The 18,512-nt window shown below is 41.6% G+C and overlaps 1 protein-coding gene across 2 annotated transcripts in view; it reads left to right on the top strand.

Annotated features, from left to right (window-relative positions):
* SNAP25 (synaptosome associated protein 25) overlaps positions 1–18,512 on the top strand; it is a 69,446-nt gene that overhangs the window by 24,586 nt on the left and 26,348 nt on the right. For both annotated transcript variants that reach the window (XM_068940272.1, XM_068940273.1), the window contains exons 2-3: positions 13,341–13,475; positions 14,269–14,310. In XM_068940272.1, the coding sequence (XP_068796373.1) occupies positions 13,404–13,475; positions 14,269–14,310 (114 nt within the window). In that variant the 5' untranslated portion in view covers positions 13,341–13,403. The remainder of the gene's footprint in view (positions 1–13,340; positions 13,476–14,268; positions 14,311–18,512) is intronic.

Below are 18,512 nucleotides of genomic sequence, written 5' to 3'. Positions count from 1 at the left end.
GAGGGCAAAGGGGCACAGTGTCTCTTGTAGAAACCAGGGCACCATTTAGCCAGTCATACAAGGCCAGAAGGAGATGTCTGATGGTGCTGCCTGGTGGTTAGGATGCTTACTTCTCTGGGGGAAGAGAAGTTTAGTCAGAGAATTGTGCTAAAAACCATTAGCACCCAAAAGAGTTTTGTTGAAAAGGGGGTTCTCAGTGTTCTTTTCCTTTTCCTTTTCCTTTTCCTTTTTCTTTTTTTTTTTGTGGATTTAAGCAGCCTACATTTTGTTTCAGTCCTTTTTAGCCTTCAGAGGTGTCTCTCAGTATCTTGCCTCTTAACCTCTCTCTGGACCTTTGGTAGATTACTCCGAATTTATAGAAAGACTGTTTCAGAAATGCTGTAGCTACTTCTTTTTCTTTCTGGAAGGGGAGTAGATTTTTCAAAAGCCAATGGACTTGGGCTTTCCACAATAAGCTCTCAGTGGAAACGAAGGCACAAAGTAGGAGAGAATAGAGCTCCAGGCAGGGCTGGGCTGGGCTCTGGATACTTCAGAAAGTGAACCCTGAGCTAAGAGTGTGGCTGTTCATCTACAAAACACAAGGCATCCTCTGGGGTAGTTCAGAACGCTCTGGAAATGTCAACCCATTTTTATTTGCCTGTCCACTACTACGGCTAGAGAAAACCCATAGGCAGTACTAAAGATGTACAGACGGTCTCCTGAACTCTTTTTGGACATATTTTGGATAGAAGTTCCTTGACATGGTGGAGCTTTGACTCAGACCTATAATCTCCTGTGCCTGTTCTACTTCGCTTGTGGCATTGCATTTCCACATGATAGCGGCCTCACCACAAATGGCTACATGCACCAGGAGAAAAACTCCAGCTGGTGAACTCCCTTCCTTCTTGCTATCTGCTTCAAGTGCCATATGATATAATGGATGGAAGGATGGATGGATAGACTGATGGATGGATAATGAAACCATGTCATTAAAGATGAGGTCCCGTCTCTTTCATTTGAAAAAGTAAAGCATATAAATAACGAGCTGTAACCAAGACTCACAAAGACAATGAGATCTTTTCTTTAACATCCTTTTTTGCTCCACCTCATAGCTTAAAAAAAACCCACCCTTCTTCAGTTAAAAATTCCATTCTACAGATAACACCATCAGTCCAGTTTCATAGTGCTTATATTTTGTCAGCTGCTGATTTGATTCTGGCGACTTAGCTAAAGAAGATTTATTCTTTCTGCTAAAAATATATCAGGTCACTGGTTGAAACTTGCCCACGCATTTACCATCAGGCAGAAATAAAAGGAAAGGATGAATAAAATAAACATAATTAATTGCTTTGTTTACTGCATGTATATATCTAAAGGGGTAATCTGTCTATTCACATTCCTAACATTCTCATAATTGTAGCATATAGAATTATATTCTCATATTTGAACTTTTGTACGTAGTAATAGTCGCATTCATTGTCTTTCATTCATTGCTATCAGTGCTCAAAATGGCCTTTTTGTGTTTCCGGTCTGGAAGAATGTTGTCAACAACTCTCTGTCCAGGCATTCTTCTTTTGGAGCACATAGATTAATCCTGCCCTGTGACATGACAGGGATCATGCTCTCTGACTACAGTCCTTCACTGTAAAAGTCCTGCCCCCGCACCTTCTAGCTGCATTCTGGAGATATTACTACAAGACACTGTACAGCTATAACTGCGCTTGGGCCTCAACCCGTACACACCTTAAAGATACAAGTTTCACCATGGAAAGAGGTCGATATGTTGGCGAGAGCTCACTGAAAGCTGGAGAGCACCACTGCGTTGACTGCCTCTCTTCAGGAGGAATATAAGCTATTGCACAGTGTGGGACAAATCTACATATCATGTTTGCTGTCCAGTCAGAAGGAGAGGGCATTTCAATGGGGTTACACGGGGAGCATGGGGCACTGCAGCTGGGACTTCTTCAAAAAGAGAAGGCCCAGCGAAGGTCACAGCTGCATAGGCCAGGATCTACACTGCCAAGTCTTGCCAAAAGAAGGTGCCCTTTGGCACTATACATTTGCCTCAGTCCCCGCACAAATGCGCTGAAAGCCAGTAAAACCTACCCACAAAAGTCACAGCGAAGTCACAGCCCTCTGGCCTGGCAGCCAAGTGCATATGTGCTGCACTGGCAAAGCCATATTTTAGTTACAAGGTGATAATATTTCTGTGAGGCAACAGTTTCCAGGGCAAAAAGAGCATAAATCTAAGGCTGAACGTAACTACCTTATTGGCAGAATTCGAAGGTGAAAACCTGGCAATATCACTTCATTAACATGGTCTCTCCCATGGCTGGCCTCACATCCTTTTTTAGTTAGATGAAGCCGAGGCCCTTCATCTAGCCTGTCAGGCAGAGGGACTGTGCTGGATCAGTCACCTTTACTGCACAAAAAGGAGATAAAAGCTCAGTGTCATGGGCACATGAGGTGGCGTCACCTGACGTCCCCTACCAGCTGAACGCAAATGCTGAGTAAGAGGAGCGAAAGGATGAGGCTTGTGCAGCAATTAATTCAACAAATACACCTTTGTCAAGTCCTATTCAGCATATGAAAAGCAAGACTCTAAGAGCAACACCTGACTGCTACGATAGCGCTCAAGGGCTGGGGTCGATGTTTGTTCTAGACTGCAAAGAAACCTCCTGAGTATGGACTAAGCAGAAGGAAATAAAATATTGTATTCCTGAGTCTGCTGACAGCCTGTAAAAAACATCATGAAGTAGAAGCTTTATTCCCATCTATCAGTTTGAAATGAAAGATAAGACAACATAGATGCTGATGTTAACATTTTCAGTGCCAATCTTTTTTACAGAAATACTGAGCTACTGTTCTTTTTCCTCAACTTTTCCTTCCATATTTTCCCCGCTACCAAAATCATCAACCATCCCACATTAAGCTTGTAAAAACACTAGTTTCACTTACAACTTGCCTCATCCAGTCCTAAAAGCATTAGTATTACCAGAAGGTTGAGCATCAAATAAATCAATTTTTGTATTAAAAATGAAGAACTTAGTGACCATTTTAATGACTGAGTTATTCTTTGTTCCATTCTATTCTCTATTCTCACTGGCAGATGTGGAAGAGTAATTTGAAAAATTACTTTTTAATTAAATAAAACTACCACAAAGTTTCCACTTGACTTGCACACTACCACAAAATACAGCAAAAATTAGCTCTATTTTGTGACAGAGGCAATGCAAATGTATTCTCCTTTCTTCCTGAAATACCAGTGGGTATCCCTTCTGTCATCCATTTAGATTAAAGAAATCTTTCTCCAGTTGTCTATCTGCTTTCCTGGATTACTGTAAGAAATTTGAGATGATCTTTCCTGTCTTGCATTTTCTGCCATTGATATAATCCGCACAAAATGTAGCTACATGTAACTCTTCCAACACGGTGGCATTCTGCATTGACTTTGCAAAGGCAGAGGAGACTAAGCAAGGGTTGAGGCAATGAAGAATGAGGCCTTTCAAACAACCATTCATTTAATATTCTCTTGCAGAAGCTCAGTTTTCTTTCCCAGTTGCCACTGGGCCTGCTCCTCTTAATTTATTAAGATACAGAGAGAGACCCTTCACCCATGAACAGAAAACAACATCAGCTGGTGGGTTGCTAGGGCATTGATCTGAAAGACATGCCCACTGGCAGGACTGTGAGCAAAGGAATGAGCAGACGGTGCTGCACTACTGTAATTTTCTCAGACTGCATTACATTTATGGAGCTAAAGTGCTCCTGACTCACAGACACCAACTGAAGCTCTAGGGGGTAGTTAATAGGCAAAGACACAGTTAATCTAGCATATTCCAGAGTAACTTTACAGGGTTGAATCAGATTCCCTCGGGCTCTGTCGGAGACAAGAGAGGGAATAGGCTGTTGGTCTCTGCCCACCTACCTCCCAGACCACGACCTACTCCCTTCCCTGAGCCCACTGAACAGGATGTGTCATATCATCTGCAAACACTTAAGTGCTTAGCAGTCATGGTCCATGAGCAAGAGCTTTAACGGAGAGAAAAAGGAGCACTAACGCTTTGGTGCAGACCAGGGCTGAACATCTTTGGGGGCACTGGTGCTGTGGGTGGATGGATGCAGGTCCAGCTCGGCTTCCTGGTAAATCTGCACCTACCTTTGCCCCCATTGATTTCGCTGTCACTGTACAGGTTTGAATCCAGCCTTCATCCCAGTGTAGGTTTTGGTTTGGGACACTTAGAAAAAGTGATGATTAAGTAGACCAGCAGACGTGGAAGAGGCTTGGATGCGTGTATGGAGTCAAGAGGCAGAGCCAGAGTCTATTTAGAGTCTGACACGGTTGTGGGGACTCTTGGAAGGAGACAGAGCTCCTTGATTGCCTCCATCCCATGCTCTCCATCATGGTTGGGGTCAGAAGTTCTATGTACTCTGATAAGACTGTGAAGAGGAAATAGCCTCTTTCTTTCCCCAAACTCAGGGACAGCAAATGCAGCAGACCTTGTACAGCCTGGTGGGAACTCCCTTTTATGCTCCGCAGGAAAATCTGCCACCGAGTTTTCCTAATTATCACTCTTCCTTGAATCCCTCAATAATTCTGTTAGATATATAGAAGAGAAACACAAGGGGGCAGGTAGAGCCCCAGGAAAATCTGGCACAGAAGTATGTAAGACTCCAAGACACTCCTGTTATATGTTTACATACACACACACACACGCGCGCGCGCACACGCACACACACACACACGCTCCACTGTTCACCATCCGCACACCGGCAGGATCTAACAGCATGTTGCCACCCGATAGCCCCGCTTGCAAACCTGACCGTACTAATGGCAGCGGCGAAACTTCCTCCAGCTTGAAGTGGGGCTTGACTTTCACCTTAGCTTCTAAATCTGTCCATTAATCAGATTTAACAGCTTAAGGAGCAGTGTAAAGAAACACAGGGCAGAATACCACCAAAGAGAAGTAAGACTTGCTGTTTGTCGTTGCTGCACTGATGGTGAGTGAGTATTTTGAGAAGCACCTGAGTGAGTTTAAGGTGAATTACACTAAAAACCATGGCACAACTGAAAATCTCATCCTCTAGTTGAGGAGATTTCTTTTATTTTTCTTCCGGATTCTGGCCACAGAATGCAAATAACTTTGCCATAAGTCAAGACATTTTCTTTAATCCTCTCTATTAATACCTTGATTTCTTTTACTGAGCCACCAACAAGCTCTAGCTATGCAAATGACAAGCGAGGTTGTAGGGTATTTTGGAGAAGGTATCCCTATGGATAGGGAAATACTAAGGCCTTCGAGCAAAGCCTGTACCTTCATTTAAAATACACTGTGAAATGCTGGCTACCCATCTCCAACGAAGACCAGTTCAGACTGGAACCAGCATAACCAACAACTGCTAGGACGACCAGAGGAACAAACAATCCATCTACCAAGAAAGGACTAACAGACTGTAATCATTCATGTCGTAAGAAACACTGAGAAAGCTTATGATTGCTGTTTATATACCCATCACAGAGAAAGAGAGGCTAGGGAAGGAGAGGAACTATTTAAGCCATAGGGCTACACAGGCACAAGAATAAGCTAGCATTAGCTGGCTGTGAATTAATTGGAGCTGGAAGTGAAATGTTTTCTAGACACTGGGGAAGTGAGGGTCTGGAATAGCCTCCTAAAAGAAATAGGGAGAACATAATAAACCCCTATTTAAAATAAAGGGAATCATAGGACATTCCTTGCTAAATTGCAAATGAAGCTGTATTCCCTGTGATAGCAGGGAATTAGACTCACCTGTGTAGTCCAGGCCTCTGTTCAGTGTCCTCTGTGCTGCCTGCAGCCCCCTCCAGAGAAGGTGCCCCATTTCCGGTATGTGGGTTTCTTTCTTTATCCTCTACCACTCTGGTTGGTTGCTCCCAGACAAACATTTTTCACCTGCAGTATTTTTCTTTTGCTGCCAGGAAAAAAAAAATGTGTGGGTACATAGCTGTAGAAATGACTGCAAAGAGATAATATGGAAAGGTTTATTTTCTAAAGTGGTTTTATTAGCAGTAAAATGGATAGAAAGTCAAGTTACTATTTCTCTGAAGTGAAATTATTACAAAATGGCTGCTCTGAGCATTTTTTTTCCTGTATAGGAGCCTGATAAAGAGATGTGCACATGTTGAAGCCTTATGAAACAGAAGTGTTGTCTGTCAGCTGACAGGACAACAATCACTTGCTTTGTATTTGATGAGGAGGCTCCAGGCATTTCTTTTAGGACCTCTTTCTCTGAGGTTTCAAAGATAACTTTTTTACCCTGCCATTCCCCTCTTGCTGCAGCACCGGGGCAGAAGCGTGGGATATATTGCTCACAACTTTCCTATTTGCAGAAGCCGGAGGCACAGTGCAGTTATGTCAACATGACTTGCCTGCTGCACTGCAACTGTGTATATGCACAATCATAATTATTTATCTGCTAATGATCAGGGGTTTTCCAGTGATAGAGGTGCCCACATTTCCAGGAAAACGTAATTCCACTAGAAGTACATTTATATTGCATAACTGCATCCACACTAAGAAATCGTTTTACTGAGCTTTATGTTATTATAGCAATAGAAGCCCACAGGTAAATCGCTTTCCAACTATTTTTTCCAATATAATCAGCAAAAGGTCAGGAGTTATAATTTTGTCTAATTATTCTTCAATGTCTTCATTTTGGCTCTTGACTGGAGACTTCTCTTTCCAGCTAGATATGGGCTCTGACCATAAAGATACAATCTGAGAACACGACCTCACTCTCACTAGTATTTATCCAGAAGTCCCTATTGTCCTGCATCACATACATCTCCAAACAGAGTGTCAGTCCGTGTCCTGAAGCGTCTGCAATTCAAGTAGCCAAAAAAAGGGCAAGACAGGAAGGAAAAGAAGAATTGTATCCTCACTTTATAGATGGCAGACAGATTCAGTTGTTAAACCCAGACAAGTAGTCCTATCAGAGGGTATCCAAGACATCTGCATGAGGCTGACAGATATAACCAGAAGCAGGAAACCAAATACCTAGAGCAGCTCACATAGCTCTAGGGATCTATCTCCAGGCAATAGAAGCAAGCCCTAGGCGTAAAGTAAGTTATCTAAGGCTACGCAAGAAGACTGTGATGAACCAGCAATTGCCTGCATTTCCTGAGTATCAGATCTACAAGATCTCACTGCCTGTCTTTTCCAAAGCCACTCCCTGTCAAGCCTTCACCTGGAGGCATTATTCTTTACTGAAAAACAAGTAAAGAACAGAGTGAAATCAGCTTTCACTATACTCCGTTAGTCTGGGCTGTGAAGCTGTGCCCAAAGGCTTGCAAGCAACCCACTATGGGAGAGCAACAGCAGAGAGGCGAGGTGTCTGTGTCACAGGTTAACATCAACATACCCCCTAAAAACACAGATGTTGTATTTTGACTTAATCAGCAACACAAACACAACAAAGGCTATTTCTTTGGAAGTGATAGATAGGAATGTTGCTAAAAACCTTTTGGGCAACTTAACCCAGATCCAGGTGATAGGCTGAGCTGCAGAAATCATAGAAAAAGCATACTTTCCTCAAGATTTTATTTCAGAGCTATTTAAAATTTAAATCTAAATGACAAATTTAAGCAATTTTTTATTTTTAAGTTTTATACAATAGCATAAAATCTTTAAATAGGATTTTTCATTACAAAATTAGCTGATTTGTTCTTCAAGTGTTTTAGATCAATTAAAATACAAAAAGAGCAAAAGCAGGAAATGTTTCCATTACCGACAGTATTAATTCTAGTAAGCTAACTGTGAAATGGAAACAACAGAAGTTGAAACCCATAAGAATTAGAACTTGTGAGGGACACTTCTGAGAGCCCGGAACATATAAAAGCTACGTTCCCAACTCCTTTTAACAATTTCTCACCAGCTGTTGTTTGTCACACTGACTGTAGGCAGCACATACAAGCCTGCCTTTCTTTTCTGCTGGGATCTTCCTTCAGACACTACATCCTCAACACACAGTTTCAGAGGGAACCTGCTGGTGTCGCAACATGGGCATATACTCATAGCTAAGAGTCCTTCCTCAACAGATTCTCACTTTTGAAGTCATTTCATGCCCTGGCTGGCGTTAACAGGCCGTCTCTGGACTAGACTGAGCTCTGTGGTTAATGCCAATTCATTTCTTATCACCTAGTTGCAAAGATCCTGCCTAAGGAAGGCTGGTAAAGGTGGTGAACAGCACTGCCACCTTGTCGGGCAGTTGACCTCGAGGTAGCTCCTAGTTAGACAGCGATAGCTGCTGGGGAGGCGTGGCGCTGAAAAGGATATACAGCTTGCGAGGAGGATCCTACAAAGCCTCAGAAGTAGCTAGTGCCTGGCCCCATCCCATGACTGAACCTGCCTTGCATGGCATACAGGCTGCATTGCAGCACCAGTGCGGGAGAGAACAGCCCCTGTGAGCTGCGGTTGAACTTTTTCCCATCTTCTTCTCCTTCATCAGCATGTGTTTCTCCTTCTACCAGAGCAGATTAAAAGGGAAACCGCTGCAACTCAAGCATCTAACTTTAAATGACTCTCCATCCTTCCTGAGAGGCCTAACGACCAAAGTCTCCCTTTGGGTTTTCTGCAGCTCTAATAATGCTATACCACTGTGGCAAGGCTCACTCAGTTCTACAGGAGAGAAGCATAAAGTGTGGTATTGGCAGACTCTGACTTTTTTAGTAGAATATGCCAATGCAGTCATCCTCTGGCAACAAATATCTGTGGGAAAAATAGATGTGTTCTTTAATAACAGTGAGAGTGCTTAAAAAAGAACACGTTATTGCAGGGTTGCCTTCACCACAGTAAATTGCAGCATTTTCATTTTCCTGTATTTATTGCACTGAAGTGTTTGTATCACTGCAAGCAAATATTTGCTTTCAAAGGTCACTTATTGTATCTCTCTTTCTCCAGGGATATACGCAGCGTTCTCTAAGACTTCAGTATAGCTCCATAAAGATATACAATGTTCTTGCTATGAGATTCTTTATTGCATCTGAGCACTACTACAATAGCAGATGCAGAATTCAAACTGTAACAGGCAATGCACTTCCATTAGCCAGTTTCTCTTTGAATTTTTCTTTAACCCTTAATCTCCTACTGTCCTTCTGTACCAGCACTGGTATAATGTGTAAGACCAGCTCACAGGGAATTTGATACAAGTCACCAAGTCCTTGAAGTTACCTGAGCTATCTAGAAGATACAGAGTACAGTTTGGTCCATGAAGCACACTATTTTTTAACAATGCTTGGACTTTTGTTTTCTTTTAAGAGAGCGTAGTATGTGTTTGTATGTGAACCCAAAGAGTTCCCTCTTTTTGAAATGAAAAAAACAAGACCCTCGTGAATTTGTAACCTTGCATTCGTATATACAGTTATTGCAAGTGTAAACAAAATCAAATGAGTGTGTGCAAGTGCCTTTAGGAACTTCTGTAGGAACTTTTGTTTTTTATCAATGTTTTAGATTCAAAGAGCTTAAAATAATACAGTACAACTTCGGCTGTCTGATCTGTCATCTCGGCAGTGATTGTAGCCAAAAGAAAATGCAGTTTATGTTGAAACTAAAGAATATATTTTTGAGTTATTACGTCCAATCATATTGGGGGTTTCAAAGACAATTACGGGATTTTGATGCTTGGTTCAAATTAGCTTAAATGAGTGCAAAATATTCAAGCTTTGAAAAATGTAAAATATCAGATATTTTCAAAAATATAAATTTTGCAAAGAACTTACTTACTCCCCAAAGTCCTCACCAGTATCTTCAGTCTGTTCCCATTTTTCTAAAACAGCAGGTTTCAATAGGCCCAAAGTTAAGACTAATGCTTTGTGATTCTGAAAATCCTTCCAGTACTCACTGAGAGCAAACCCACTACGTTTACCTTTCCTTGGCCGTCACTGTGATCATTCAGTTTCAACATGTTTTAGTACAACAAGAGGACTACATATAGACCCCACATTTTTCCTAAGGTACCTTACAGAGAAAAAAGTGTTAAGTCATATTGCAGAGAAATAATACCCTTTGAAGCAAATAAACTTGCTCTCTAGAGCTATGGGATTTTGTTGATAACAGATTTTGTTGTTGTAGCTTTTTAAATATATTACTACTATACAGAACTAAGGACCTAATGCCAGTTCAATTTCAGTCTATGTAGAACTTTTCTAGGAAAATCCTAGCTCCAGTCTGTCCTATTCCACACGTTGAACTGCAATATTTGCAAAAGTTTAAACCCATAACCAGACACTTGCAAAAGATATGCAGTTTACCACACTGCATGCAAATGAGTAACTTTTATTGATTTTTGTACATGGTTTTCTATTAAGTAAAGTTGAATCAGCACTGCTACAGGGCACTTCTGTTTATGACTAAAACTTGATGTAAAACGACTTGTCTGGAAGAACGGTTTTTGCTATTTCTCAATCCATTCTAAGTGCTTTACAAATACCAAACAATCTCAATAAACCTGTCAAGTTCAATCACTTGCTACATCACGTCTCTCTGGTTACAACCTCTGACATTTTTTAAGGTTGATGTAAAATAGGATGCATCTGTCACTAAGAGGTCAACTGATGGTTCTAACTAACTAAAAGGATAACTCTAGAGATAAATCACAAAGTTTCACTGCTTTTTTGTTCCACCCAAGGCTACTTCTGATTCATGATCAAAAATTAATAAGCAAAAGATCAAGAGTAAGGCTGGAACCTACTTGAGAACTGGTTTGTGTGCGCAATTTTTATTATCTGTGGTGACTGACTGACAGACTCTGCTATTCGTTATTGTCACTAGACCCTCTCATCTCGTCTTCACTTGCTTATGCCTCTGTAATCACTGAGCTCACATTGGATACGGTTAGAGACTGAACCCAATCCCATATTAGCATCCTATCCTCTCTCTGGTACATCGCCTCCCATTTTGCAGCTAGTAAAATGCTACCAGATAGGCATAATGCAGAACTAGTTTCATTTTTCTCACAGCTACATGTGTATACTAATTGGATCAGCCCCAAAGTCATGTCTAAATTTCCCTTATTTTTGCTAAGGCTCACTGACGCTACTGGCACAAGCGTAGTGGGAGATGCAGGCAGAGGAGAATATTTGAAGCGCTAAATCTAGATCCACAGACTTAATCCTGGTACACTACTGTAGAGGCTCTGCCAGAAATATTTAAATGCTGTTTTTTGCCTTGATTTGGGATAAAAAAAAAGTTTATGAATTGATTGAGTGGCTCTAGCACCTGCCTGTGCCAAGAGGAAAAGGAATTTGGAGAGCAGTTCTTCACTGAAATAACTTATTTTTATCCCAGTGGAGCCTGCCCTTTTCTCCTTCTCCATTTGCTGTTCAGGGGTGGGCTCTTCCTGGAGCTGCATGATATGCCACAAAAGGCAACGCACACAGCCCAGGCACAGCCAGCACAGCAGCGCGTGGGAAGGCTGGGGGGAGCTTGAGCAGCACAAGATGTCCCCACACTTTCACGTGCCCTCTAGGAGGAGACTGACTCCTGATTCATCTTTTCTTCCTAATCCTCAGAGTGTGCTGGTTTTTGTAAAGCTTATTTACTGCTGTTTGTGAGCATCCTTAAAGTGCCTGATTTCACATTGAATATTAGCTGGGAAATTAAGCTCTGCATTTGCATCAGCTGGGGCTACAACGAGTTGCTTAAGCTTGGTCCTTCACACTGCTGTGACCATGCAGCTGTCAGAACCCAGTGGGCTTGTTCCAGCCACTTCTCCTGCGTATATTGGGGCTCCCAAATATCGTGCAACCTATCACAAAATGCCAGCCTCCCTCAGATAGGAATGTGGTGATGTTCTCAGTGATGAAAATAGGATGTCGTGCCAGTAGCTTCAGGGCTGACTCTTTGAGATGGATTTCTTCCTGCTGTAGCTTGAAGAGCAAAAGCAGCCACAACTGAGGGCACCGCTAATGTGAAAGCATGAAGGTCACATACTCTTAGATAAAAAAAGAGCAAATTCTTTGCTGAAGCTGTAGAGGTAAAGCAAGGAGCTGTCTGCTTTCCTTATACATTTGAAAGCAAACAGGCTATGATTCAGGAAATATCCCTGCCACCCCAGCTGTACCTGTTCAGCCTGCACTGCTGTTGTCCCATCGGAGAGCGTGGTCAAACAAGCAATGGGTTCATCTCTCCATTTAAGGAGAGTTGTTACTGTTAAAATTTGAGAGGCAAACTCTGCCCTGACTTATCTTGCTTCATAAAGGCTGCGCCTACTGCAAAGACAGGGCAGAAAATAGCCCCTGGGATCTTACTCTCCTAGAGCAGCTTTACCGAAATGGGCTGCTTTTGTCCTGCTTCTGTAATTGAGTATGATGGCATGTGCTTTACTGCTGTTTATTCTCAGTCCCCCATCTCCTTTGCACCTGGGATTAGGTCTTCCTCCTGCAATGAACAAATCTAGCATTCAGTGAGCAGTAATTTGCAATGTGCCATGCTTGAATCAAGCAGAGAAATAAGCCAGTGTTGTTGTTATAAAGACCTGACAGATGGTAGGAGGACCCGCCTTTCTTAATCAAGTCATGCTCAGTAATCAAAGCCAGCTCAAATTTATAACAAAAAAGAAAACCTACGTAAATGGGGATTAACGGGCTGCATCCTGATCTCTGGTTAGGATGAGTTCAGTGATATTATTCTGTATTGAGATGGATAATGAAGATCAAAATCTGACCCATCTAGGGTAAAAGTGAGGTATCAGTTAGGTCATACAGTGTATTCCCCTGAAATGAAGGATTCTCCCAAGTTTACCTGTAAATATTTAGTCTACATTAGAGTATCCTGGACAAGTCATTAGCTGATAAAAATCGGCAAAGTTCCATTGTCTTTACTTTTCTTGGAGATACATTAGCTGAGCATCCGGCCCTCCAAGCTATGCAGCTGAAATATAGGATGTGAGGCGCACAGACTTGACCTTTAACTAACTTCTTTATATTACGGCCTTTAATTCTAGAGAGGAATGAATGGGTCTCGAGCCCATTTCTGGTAGCAAACACTATCTCCTGAATTTCCAGGTTCAATATGTATGGCATTTGAAATGTTTCCCTTAAGAGAAAAGGAAGAACTAATTTTTCCTTAATGAATAGGACAAGGATACATCCTTGTTCCTCTGGAGTGATTAATAGTACAGGAATAAAACATTACCTTGAAATATCCCGCATGCTCCGTTGGCCTATAGTCCTCTGTATAAGAATTGCTATCCAGAACGAAAGAGTTTGGGCACTAATGTAATAAAAGTATTTCTGGAGGACTGATATTTAAGCACAGTTCAGTGCTTTAAGTATAGGGAGTTTAACCACACTGTTTCTTTTCTTTTTTTATTTTGCTGTCTTCCAGGCTCACAGGCAGCTGAACACAAATCCTTGATCTGCAGCTTCTACAAACACACCCACAGCTAAAATGGCAGAAGACGCTGACATGCGCAATGAGTTGGAAGAAATGCAGCGGCGTGCTGACCAGCTTGCTGATGAAGTGAGACCAATAACTAATAAGAAAATTGGGGTTCTTGTTGTATGAGAGACACATCCAGAAATAGGTGCAGAGCTGGCAAAAGATTTACAGGGCTGACTCTGTTTTCCTTCAGCTTTACACCAGTGAAAGCTGACTCCCATTTGACTCTCACTCTTTCCAGTGACAAAAGACACTGCCAAAGATACTGTGTTGCTCCAGAGTTACACTGCTTTCACTGACAGCAGGATTCTTCCACTTGTCACAGAATTTCTGGGACAAGACTCTTGTGGAAAAGAGATAAATTGGGACAAAAATTAATGCCATGTTTAGCCTAGATTAAGTAGTCTAGATTATTGATCATGAGTTTGGTCTAGGTATTAGGGTCTGCATCAATTTGACTTGACTGACCTCAGAGCAAAAAGGAGCAATTTATTTTTTTTCTGGGGATTCCTTCAATTTGCCAAATCAATGGAATATTAAAAGTCACCAATTATGTATCTGAAAAGTCTTAGCTGAAAACCACAGATTCTGTTTTTAAAGTGAAACATCAGCTGTTCCAAGTACTATCACTGACCAGGCAGGTAAGGACAGTGCAAGCATTAGAAATTGCAGCTACCCATAGACATGGTAGGAACTACTGCATTAGCCAACTGTAACGGATAGCTGAAGATGAAGAGATAACTAGTACCCTGCTGTTGGCATGATTCTGAGGGAAGGCAAAGAGCATAGGAAACAATACTGTCAGCATGAGCCTGCACATTAGTGATGGAAACTCTGTCTGCCAAATCTAAGTTGCTTTTCCTCCATTTTTCAGTCACTTGAGAGCACCCGTCGGATGCTGCAGCTTGTAGAAGAGGTAAGGCCTTACTTACATTTTATTTGCTCTTTCCTTATAAGCAAAAGCACTGGAGAGTGTGACATAGTGAAGGTTTTTGTGTTTTATTCACATTGCTAGGGCACGGCCACGGCTTTATGTGCCGCTCGGTCACTCATTCTCCTTATCCCAGGCAGGAGGGTCATTTGAAACGCTGTACCTCAGTTTTCAAGTGTCAAACTGCAGAAAGGTTGCTGAGGCACTACGTTTCACCCGTATCTGAGTATCCGCTGAGATGGACTACTTGAGATAAACCAAGAAAATAGCCTCTGAAGGTGACCTGAAGTCAGTAACAAATGGCTGAGCTTGCTACAGAGTTCCTGGAGCCTCATGCTGGCACGACTCTGACGTCATTGCCATAATACTGCAAGTAGGTGCAGTGAGAAAGGCCCTTGGTCTGTTTGCCCTGTCATCTCTAAATACCTCCTTCTACATAAAAACTTGCAGCTATTTATAGAGCATCAATCACCACAGCATTTAAGGGCCAATTCTTTGTGTGTCTCAGAAACATTTATTAGGATTTTGAGGCTCATTAAATGCCATAGATTGACAGCTCTGGAGAATGAAGTTCTCTGTTTTTCTGCAGTGCTAGGAAAGGGGATTCAGGCACAGCCCTCGTGGCTAATGCATTTTATACCCACCTGGAGGGAACACTTCCAGCAGGGAAAAAGCCATTCAGTCAAGCCTCATTTCGCAGTCTTTGTAATGAAGGGGTTTAAAAGTCTAACACTCCCAAACTCAGTACAGTTTAGAGTGATCAGCCATCAGGTGGCAAGAAACTTGCCTGACAGGATGTATTATTTTCAGACACCATGCTAGAATTGGTCCTGGAGCAAGTGACATTTTTAATCAGGGCCTTCAGCACTGACAGTCCCAGCGTACTGACAACTGTGGGAGTCTCAAGCAAAGACAATGGGCAGAAGATGACATCAGGTCCCACGTTCACAAACAAACACAAGACCAGCCTTAGGCTTCGTGGCCTTGAAATCAATCATGACTCCAGACATCAATGGTGTTCAGTGGAGACAAAATTAAATTCCCGTGTACAGATATATAGACAGATGGATCATTGAGAATAGTCAGCATCAGTTCTCCTCCATGCACACTTCAGATTTGGCTCTCTTATGGCTTGGGTCACTCCCAGCGGGAGCATGTTCCTGTCTTGTAAGCGACCTGTCTTTTTTCTCTTAACTACCTGGACATGCCATTTCTAACCATCACGTTATTTCACCTCGATGCTGGATGCAGTTCCTGATTAAATCAAATCAACTATATATAAGATTGTCTCACATGGGTATCTCCATAAATATAAAACAGGAGAGCCTGCTGCCCCAAAATGCCTGTGATTTAAATAGACATGGCAGATGATGAGTGGGAAGAAAGAGAGGCACAGGAAAGGGAAGTGATGTGCCCAGGGCAAAACCATCAGTAAATATCAGACCTATCTCTCCTGAGCCATATTTGTGTGACCTAGGCACTGCTTGAATTTTCCTAACATATTGAACTAGCATATTGTGAATGCCACTGAAATTTCAGTATTAAATCATAGCAATTGAAAAAGTGGGAGAAGAATTGGGATCGCTGAATCTACCAGTGAATTTATGTAGGACTCCAGTGCTTCTTGGAAGAACTCAGCATCTCTCCAGACCTGACTTTTTTTTCCGGTTCTACAACATCTTCCTATTCAAATACAGAAATTTTTAAACCAACACTGAGTAGGCAAGGGAATTATTTTACAAGGAGCTGAATATAATTTTCACTAAGGTGACTACAAAAGGCCTTTCAAATTCTTTCTGTGGTCTAAACAGATGGTTGCTTACTCTGAACCCGTTTCCTAGGTACTTTTAAAAGAGTGCAGTATTTAAGGAGTGAAAGATTTTATGCCAAAAAGTGTCTTTGAAATCAAACTTCTCTGCTCTGATTTAATAGAAAAAAATCCAATTAGACTCAACTTGCTTAGCAGAACCTGTCTAGTGAGTAGAGACAGAAAAATACGTTGCTCAGGGAAATAACATATTTTATAATATTCTGTTGATAGAGTAAAGCTGTTATGCTTTACTCAGGAAAACGAAACCTCCAGCTTTAAACATTATCACTATATACATATGTAGGAACTCCCGTCACGGTCAGCTCCACTCTGTTTGGCATTAGGAAAATACAGAACAAACTGACTTGGCCCCCAAGTATGATCTAATCCTCAACAGCACTCTAGAGACAGAGGACTGCAGTCCACTCCCTGAAGCCTTACAGCACTACAAGCCATCCTTATATGCTGAACTGCAGGTCATGGTGTGGGGGACAAAACCAAAGTCCAGCGAGGAACCTTGCCCTCCTTGTCCAAGAAGACTAGACTAAGTTTGGACATAATGGACTAAGGCCTGGTGCTAGTCCCAAGGAACATCAGCAAGGAAAACTGAGCTGTTCTCCTTGCTGAAGGACCAAATCTGTTACTGCTTCGTATTTTTATTACTCAGCTTTGCAAGGAGTTAATTGTTTCTGTTCTAGCACAACAGGGGAAGCAAAGAAGGAACGGTGAGTGGCCATTGTAAAATAGCCACTGCTTTGCCCCAAGGCAGCTACGTACTGGGAAGGTAGATTACAAAAATCAGTTTGGTCTGTGATGCTGACCATACCCATATAATATATAATTACATCTACATTAACCAATGCTTATTCGAGCCACTCAGTTACACAGTGCTATAAATACGTGTATTTATGGCACTGCTGTGCAATGTTCCAGCCAAAACATCAAACAAAAATGAAACGAGGCAGAAGAAGTGAAATTAAATAACACAGCTTAAAGCTGGCCTTCTTTTTTTCCTGTTCAAACTTTTTACCTCTGAGCCAACTCTATCAAATATAGAATAACACAGTAGGAGAGAAGCAAGGACTCTACTATCATCTTCCAGTGGAACCAGGATAGCTTAAAAAAATCAAACACTGTAGGGGCAAAAAAAGATGATTTCTAGCTATGATGCAGCAGGAGAAAAAAAATCAACAAGAACTGCAGAAATCCCAGGAAGATAGCACTTAGCAACATCCGAATCCAAACAGGATTATTTTGTCTTCTTATATGCTGGGGGGTTATTTCGAAGATGAAATGGTAAGCTATGCATATTTAATTTGATAACCTCGTGATGCTGACCCTGACGCATGACAATGAACATATAATATGCCACTTTACTGACTTCCATATACGTTATCATCCCTTCATTTATGATTGGGAAATAAGCTGTCCTGACATTATTATTGCAGTCAAAATGCTCCTTAATGATAGTCTAAAGAATAAGAAATATAAGATTCTATTAATTTAGAGTCTGATCTAAAGCTTGTCAAAGCTAATTTTAAAAATCCCTTTGATATCAGTAGCTACTGGAACGGTTCTTCTCAGGGAAATATTTTAATCTGTGTATTTCCACAGAAATATTTATCTGACACAGACAAAGGTGATTCATTTTCTGCTGTCAGCTTTTGCTGCACAGGATTAACCTCCTTTGTCCATGAAAATCAGCAGGTCAGCACTAGAGCCATGGGTATTGTGCTAGGTGAAACCAGGCCCACAGGATTCAGGGAGAGCTACACTGATTTGTACCGGCTGAGGATCTTTTCACAGGGTGAAAAGAACCAACATGACTCCTTAATCAGGCATAAACAGACATTACAGTCTTAACAGAGTGGCAGTGAGCTTGGAACAAGAGCTGAGGAGATGCACTAGAAGGAATGACTAAAAAATGTTTTTCTGACCACACTTTTGTCTTCAGGGAGCTGACACTTCTCTTTAGTGTCTCTGTGAACTGCTAGCAATGTCAGCCTGTCCTGGTATATTAGTGTCTGTATTAATTTATTCAAAAAAAACCTCTATAATCTATATTGATTGAAGCAAAATTCCTCACTGAAGTAGAAGTTTATGTGTTTTTCACATAACTGAGAGCGTACAGTTGTTTATCAGGGTACTTCCTGAAATGCACACAGAGTGATTTCTATAATTTGGATTCTCTAGTTGAAATATCATTCCTTCATACTAATACGCAGATTACATCCAGAGCTTAAACAAAGCTAGAGTAGCTGCCTTTTGTAGCTAGCATGGGTAGGAGACAACATACTGTGTTCCTGGAATGACTGATGAGCCTTTTCAGAAGTCATTCCAATTCCCTTCCTCATTTACTAAGTGATTAAGTGATATA

The sequence above is a fragment of the Struthio camelus genome, chromosome 3 (genome assembly GCF_040807025.1).
Source record: "Struthio camelus isolate bStrCam1 chromosome 3, bStrCam1.hap1, whole genome shotgun sequence".
In the NCBI taxonomy this organism is placed as follows: domain Eukaryota; kingdom Metazoa; phylum Chordata; class Aves; order Struthioniformes; family Struthionidae; genus Struthio; species Struthio camelus.
This window is presented reverse-complemented; position numbering and strand designations above follow the sequence as displayed.